The sequence below is a fragment of the Rhinoderma darwinii genome, unplaced genomic scaffold, assembly GCF_050947455.1.
Source record: "Rhinoderma darwinii isolate aRhiDar2 unplaced genomic scaffold, aRhiDar2.hap1 Scaffold_430, whole genome shotgun sequence".
Lineage (NCBI taxonomy): Eukaryota > Metazoa > Chordata > Amphibia > Anura > Rhinodermatidae > Rhinoderma > Rhinoderma darwinii.
In genome coordinates, this window is record NW_027463818.1 from 60,840 (window position 1) to 68,885 (window position 8,046).

The 8,046-nt window shown below is 40.4% G+C and overlaps 1 protein-coding gene across 1 annotated transcript in view; it reads right to left on the bottom strand.

Annotated features, from left to right (window-relative positions):
- Positions 1-5,887: 5,887 nt before the first annotated feature.
- LOC142711567 (uncharacterized) overlaps positions 5,888-8,046 on the bottom strand; it is a 47,861-nt gene continuing 45,702 nt past the window's right edge. Inside the window, exon 2 of the mRNA XM_075848591.1 lies at positions 5,888-7,967. Coding sequence (XP_075704706.1) covers positions 7,220-7,967 — 748 coding nt within the window. The 3' untranslated portion in view covers positions 5,888-7,219. The remainder of the gene's footprint in view (positions 7,968-8,046) is intronic.

The following is an 8,046-nucleotide window of genomic DNA, read 5'->3' on the forward strand; positions in this document are numbered from 1 at the left end:
CTATCTATCTATCTATCTATCTCATATCTATCTATCTATCTATCTATCTATCTATCTATCTATCTATCTATCTATCTATCTATCTCATATCTATCTATCTATCTATCTATCTATCTATCTATCTATCTATCTATCTATCTATCTATCTATCTATCTATCTCATATCCATCTATCTATCTCATATCTATCTATCTATCTATCTATCTATCTCATATCTATCTATCTATCTATCTATCTATCTATCTATCTATCTATCTATCTATCTATCTATCTATCTATCTATCTATCTATCTATCTATCTATCTATCTCATATCTATCTATCTATCTATCTATCTATCTATCTATCTATCTATCTATCTATCTATCTATCTATCTATCTATCTATCTCATATCCATCTATCTATCTCATATCTATCTATCTATCTATCTATCTATCTATCTATCTATCTATCTATCTATCTATCTATCTATCTATCTATCTATCTATCTATCTATCTCATATCTATCTATCTCTCTATCTATCTATCTCATATCTATCTATCTATCTATCTATCTATCTATCTATCTATCTATCTATCTATCTATCTATCTATCTATCTATCTATCTATCTATCTATCTATCTATCTATCTATCCCATCTGTCCTGCTTATCCGCAGTTGATGTTGGGGGTTTGATATTTTGTCCTGTTCTCTTGTATGAAGACAATAAAAACAAGAGTTTGAGGAATTCAATTGTGTCTTAGAAGCATTTCCACCCACAGAGAGCGTCACAATCACTCGGGACCTTTTCTTCCTCAGTGATAAATTGGCTATTTTAAGAAAGGTTGAACAAGACATATTTGGGTTACAGATCCCCCTTCTGAAAAGCAGCGAATAAATAATTAACACACGGATTAAAGGACAACTCGTCCCACAGCACAATAGCCATAGAGCCAGATATCACCCCAGCGCAGATCCTTCTAGAACTGTCCCCCAAAACACGCGGCCTCGAATATCTGCAGCACACAAAACGGCGATATAGATTTATCAAAAACATACAAAAGAATAATTTCACTCCTATCCCTTGTCCTATAAAATTGGGATGAAGAATAATCAAAATATTAATTAAAAAGAAACTATTTATAAGAGACAATAAACAAGATAAATAATTTACTGTAGAAATATCCAGAATGACGACGACCCAAAAACAATAAACAATAATTCACCCCAAAAATGTAATCAGTTCAATATTTCAATATTTAGTAATTGAATTTAAGAATTGTGTTTAAAATATCTAGGAACCCTTTTTAATTACCCACATTCAACTATTTCTTCTTCTTTGTATATATTTGCCTTCTCCATTTATCTGTCCTAAAGATAATGAACAAAGATTCGAAATATCTCCAGACAAATCAAATCGTGAAATGTACTATAAAAAAATACACATTTTTTTTAGACAAATTCTCTAATTTTTCATCTGATATTTTAATGCAAATAATATATTTTTATTTTGTTTTTGTTATTGATGTTTTAGCAAATTTATAGTCATTTAATTCGTTTTTTTCCTGTGATTTTAGTTATTTTATTTTGTCTTCATTTAGAGATTCTATCCCTTTATTTAAAAAAGAAAAATTTCTATTAAATATAGAATATTATTTTACCTAAATTTACTGTCTGCTACATTTAGGTGCAGAAAGTTCGCTACATAGGGAAGAAAATATTTTTAGAATTAGAGAAAATGCAAACAAAAAATTAAATAAATAAATAAATAATTGACAGAATTGATGCGGCTGCCCCTGAGTTTAATGAATATGGGCTGTGGAGGCGTAAATTTATCCCCTGATGTTTTTACATTTTTGAATCAGTAATAGAACATTTTTGTATAGAAATGTTCTGCGTCAGAGTCTGAGAAGACAAGACATGGCCGCAGGGCGAGATGACACAAGTGTATATAATGTCACAAACAGACGTGACAGTCATTATACCGCGGCCGTGTCTTCCAGCATTTCCTGCGTTCATACTGGGGGGGGGCGGGGGGGTGATTATCTGCCTTTTTTTTTTTTCTTTTTCATTTTTCTTTTTTTTTTTGGCTACAAAAAAAACCCCTTTGATAATTTTTCTTTGCACGTGTCTGAATTTGTCCATTTGCTTCTCCGCCAAAGGGGTAACAATAGATTAAAGCACTGTTAACCCTTGCAATGCACAAATGCCTGCAATTCAAAGACAACCATTTAGTAGAAATTGCTACGACCCTGTCCCGGCCTCAGAGCCCTGCAGCACCCTGTGCCACATAGCGAGATGCACATTCCTATGGGATGAAAGGGGTTAATGTTTTATGGCTTTGACTGCAGGCAAAGTTATGATGTATTTGGAAAACCCCAGAATGAAAAAAAAATGTAGGATGACAAATTAAGTTTGAAATAATATCTGTAATAACAGAGGCCGTAGTCTTAAAGGAACATCATTCACCCTTTATGTCATGTGTGTCCCTCACTGTTCAAGGGGCGGAGCCTCTCATTTACATAACACTGTTCCTTTAAGGTTCACAAATACAAGCAAAAAAAAAGCTTGTAATTGACTTGCTGATTTCTAAAATAAACTATGTGCGAAATTCCCTAATCATTTCTATAAACAAAGTCAAAATGACAAAAAATGCAATAATCATGAAACAATGTGAAGATTCTTATAAGTCACATAATAAAGGTAGAAGTGAAAATAAAATCTATACACACATATATATATTATTTTTTTTAATTACTCAGAATCTTTCCTATTAAATGAATATATTATTTAAAGTTTCTCTAACCAAAAATATGTACTGACTCCCAAATAGTCAACGACTTATCTTATATGATGAAATAATTATTTGACAATTTACAAAATCCTAAAAAGAAAAAGTTAGGATATATTTATGGCGGTATTAACAGACTTTTTACTAAATTACAATTGGAAGATTTAGGTCTCTTCACCCAGAGCAAAGTAAAAACCAGAGTCAAAATCTAAAAGTAAGTAAAAAATCTGAAGAAAAGAGAAAAAAAAGAAATGTAAAAATAAAAAGTGCCGACACAAAGATCTTCGTCTCAGTGAAAGGTTCGTTTGACTTTTTTGCATTTAGGTTATGAAAAAAATAAATTCTGATGTTTAAAAAAAATTGCAAAATAATAAAATTAAGTATAAAAAATATATGAAATGAAAAATGATGTTTTCCTTTTTTTTTAAAATTATTATTTGTTCCTGCCATTGCCCTGTAGGTGAAAAGCAGGGACTTGTTGTATGTGTGCGGGAGGTGACAGGGGATATTTATGTAGTTTGGTGGAATGTCTTCCCCTGTCGGCTCCAGGAATGCATCAATGCTTTGTAATTATAAGCTGTATAATAACTGTGAATTAAACATTGCTCATTATGGATTACAGGCCAGGTGTTCCTTCTGCCTGTCTTATCAAGAGCACATTTGCATTTTATTACCTTCTAATTGAAATGAATTCTCCCTCGTAGACATACCTGAAATGCCTCAACCTCACCCAATGGTGACACCAGGTACCCCGCCACCCCATGTACAGTTCACCCAAGAGGCCACCGCCGGCTACCATCACCATACATAGGACTCTCCAGCCTACTAATACTGGTCCCCAGTACGGGACTGCGGTGTGCGAGGTGGGGGCTGTTATGCGGACTGTACTCAGGATCATTCCTATTATTTATATAGCACTTGACTTCACATTATACAAACATTGACACAAGGCACAGGAGCTGTATGTGGTGAGGAGGGGGGGTAATTAGTGGAGCATTAGACTTGGCAGATGACTTGTTAATGGTAACACAATCTCTATGTTGCTGCTGCTGCTATAATGTAACTTTCTTGTCTCAGCTTCTTTCTTCTCCCCCTCTCTGCAGGCACTTGCCTTGTCAGGCCCCATTAGGTGAATGGTGAGTTTATAATTATAGATGAGGCTTGTGCTGCAGTGAAGATCTTCTGTACAAACATCTCATCACATACCAGTAACCTGCGCTGATTCCCACAGGTAAATACCTGGTGAGACATATTTCCCCGCAGCTCCTCAGGCAAAACAGAGGAGAGGGAGCACCTGCCCTTACAGCTAAGGGAGGGCTGAAGGCACCCTAAAATCCTCATCCTGGGGTTCATAGCAATCAGATTTACTACTGAGCCCCCAAATCTTCCTTGTGGGGCTCCTATGAAGTGAATACATCAGACACAATGTATCATTATGAGCTGGATATCTGGTGAATCCCCCGGCTCCCCAGCTACTGGTCATGCTGCTAATGGGGGTCACAGCCGTCTACAAAAACAGCAACTGCCCTGAACCCACAACTCAATCTGGCCTCGTTATCTGGGTATTGATCCATTGATACTGATCCCTGCAAAACCCCTAATGCCAATATTAACAGCACCCCGCAAATCACAAGGGGCAAGATATCATCATCATCATCATCATCATCATCATCATCATCATCATCATCATCATCATGAGTCCAGATAAGGGAGATTCACCATGTGGTAGATCTCACTGACAAATTCTAGAAATACAGAATACATCCCCAACACACAGGGGTACAGACAGGGCGGCCTCCGGTATTCTGCACCGCACAGTCACAGCTAATAACTATTCTCAGCTGGGAGCTTTCATCTGTGTATAAAGAGCAGATCCCACTGATCCTCTAGTGATCGCTGACAACGTCTGACAACAATCAAACACAAGAGATGAGCAGAAGTCAACTGACTGCTTCAACCTCACAGTAAATAATAATAATAATAATAGTAATAATAATAATAATAATAATAACAACAACATAATAAAATAATAATAGTAATAATAATAGTAATAATAATAGTAATAATAATAATAATAATAATAATAGTAATAATAATAATAATAATAATAATAATAGTAATAATAATAATAATAATAATAGTAATAATAATAATAATAATAATAATAATAATAATAATAATAATAATAATAGTAATAATAATAATATAATAATAATAATATAATAGTAATAATAATAATAATATTGTATTTCATATAAATTATGACAGATAAATAAGAGTGGTTCTATCTACTGTAAACTCTTCCTATCTCTATACATTTATATAACGTGCACTCACTCATACACACATACACACATACACAAACATACTACATATACACACAGACACTACACACACATACTACATACATACACACATACTACACACACATTACATCAACACGCCACACGCCACACACTACATATACACACACACACACATAACACACACACACACACGCACACACACACACGCACACGCACACGCACACACACACACACGCACACACACACACACACACACACACACACACACACACACACACACACACCACCTCTGTAGTATAGTATAGGGTGCAGGCTGCCTGGTCTTGTCTTCCCTGCATTTAGGTTTTACCCTCACAGCAAAAAAACAAACAACAACACAACAAAGTTTTGTGAGTTTCTCTTGTTTTCCACGACTTGATTGACTGCAAAAGAGTAAAAGCCCAGCAACTTGTATCATTCTCATGTGTTAATTGTATTGTCAGGATCAAAGTTCCCAGTGTATGAGGGAGCAGACAATACCATCAGCCCATACACCCCACATACTGTATGAGGGCACCGACTGCAGCTGCTGCCCTCACACATCAACCTGCCATTATCTGATGATAATATTATAATAACAATAATAATAATAATAATAATAATAATAATAATAATAATGTTATAATCTAATAATAATAATAATCTAATAATAATAATAATAATAATAATGTAATAATAATAACACTGATAATATTGTGCTGCTGCTGTTACTACTACTTAATTCATGAATGGGGCACTCACCACCAGATTGGATACGTTGACAGAACCTGGTTGAGTCCACAGAGAAAAAGCAAATATCCAAATGAGTACATTGTCCGGAGGTTGATGGATGAACAATCAGCAAAGTTTAGATTCTTCTATTCTGTCCAAGTGGAAAATGAAAATGAACAAAAATAAAATCCAGAAATGCAACAAAAATGGTAAGAACCCCAAATTGTGGAGGAAGTGTCTGCAGGCAGGTGGTAGGAGCCTCTCCTCCTGTACTGGGTGCTGCAGGCAGGTGGTAGGAGCCTCTCCTCCTGTACTGGGTGCTGCAGGCAGGTGGTAGGAGCCTCTCCTCCTGTACTGGGTGCTGCAGGCAGGTGGGTTGGAGTCAGACTTTCCTTCTATATTGGGCAGGCAGGTGGTAAGAGCCTCTCCTCCTGTACTGGGTGCTGCAGGCAGGTGGTAAGAGCTTCTCCTCCTGTACTGGGTGCTGCAGGCAGGTGGTAAGAGCCTCTCCTCCTGTACTGGGTGCTGCAGGCAGGTGGTAAGAGCCTCTCCTCCTGTACTGGGTGCTGCAGGCAGGTGGTAAGAGCTTCTCCTCCTGTACTGGGTACTGCAGGCAGGTGGTAGGAGCCTTTCCTCCTGTACTGGGTGCTGCAGGCAGGTGGTAGGAGCCTCTCCTCCTGTACTGGGTGCTGCAGGCAGGTGGTAGGAGCCTCTCCTCCTGTACTGGGTGCTGCAGGCAGGTGGTAGGAGCCTCTCCTCCTGTACTGGGTGCTGCAGGCAGGTGGGTTGGAGTCAGACTTTCCCTCTATATTGGGCAGGCAGATGAGTAGAAGTCTGTCCCTACCTTGTTTTGGGTACTGCAGGTGGGTAGGAGCCTGATTCTCCTCTTGTCCTAGATGCTACAGACCGGTGGGTAAGATCCAGACTATTCTCTTGCGCTGGGCAAGTGGGTAGGAGACTGTCTTTCCTCTCCTGGGTGCTGTAGGTGGGCAGGATCCTGGCTATCCTCTTATCCTGGGTGCTGCAGGTAGGCAGGATCCTGGCTATCCTCTTGTTCTGGGTGCTGCAGGTGGGCAGGATCCTGGCTATCCTCTTGTTCTGGGTGCGGCAGGTGGGCAGGATCCTGGCTATCCTCTTGTTCTGGGTGCTGCAGGTGAGCGGGATCCTGTCCCTCCTCTTGTTTTGAGTGCTGCAGGAGGGCAGGATCCTGGCTCTCCTCTTGTTCTGGGTGCTGCAGGTGGGCAGGATCCTGACTCTCCTCTTGGACTGGGTGCTGCAGATGGGCAGGATCCTGGCTCTCCTCTTGTTCTAGGTTCTGCAGGTGGGCAGGATCCTGGCTCTCCTCTTGTTCTGGGTGCTGCAGGTGGGCAGGATCCTGGCTCTCCTCTTGTTCTAGGTTCTGCAGGTGGGCAGGATCCTGGCTATCCTCTTGTTCTGGGTGCTGCAGGTGGGCAGGATCCTGGCTCTCCTCTTGTTTTGGGCAGGATCCTGGCTCTCCTCTTGTTTTGGGCAGGATCCTGGCTCTCCTCTTGTTTTGGGCAGGATCCTGGCTCTCCTCTTGTTTTGGGCAGGATCCTGGCTCTCCTCTTGTTTTCGGTGCTGCAGGTGGGCAGGATCCTGGCTCTCCTCTTGTTCTGGGCGCTGCAGGTGGGCAGGATCCTGGCTCTCCTCTTGTTCTAGGTGCTGCAGTTGGGCAGGATCCTGGCTCTCCTCTTGTTCTGGGTGCTGCAGGTGGGCAGGATCCTGGCTCTCCTCTTGTTCTAGGTGCTGCAGTTGGGCAGGATCCTGGCTCTCCTCTTGTTCTGGGTGCTGCAGGTGGGCAGGATCCTGGCTCTCCTCTTGTTCTAGGTGCTGCAGTTGGGCAGGATCCTGGCTCTCCTTTTGTTTTGGGTGCTGCAGTTGGGCAGGATCCTGGCTCTCCTCTTGTTCTGGGCGCTGCAGGTGGGCAGGATCCTGGCTCTCCTCTTGTTCTAGGTGCTGCAGTTGGGCAGGATCCTGGCTCTCCTCTTGTTTTGGGTGCTGCAGGTGGGCAGGATCCTGGCTCTCCTTTTGTTTTGGGTGCTGCAGGTGGGCAGGATCCTGGCTCTCCTCTTGTTCTAGGTGCTTGGGGCTGCACTGAGCTGACACTCTGGAGAACACACTGCAAGCAAATATTAAAAAGAGAAAAAAAACTTTGGAGCAGACTCCTTCCCTGCAAGGACCCAATCAGCAGTTCTTGC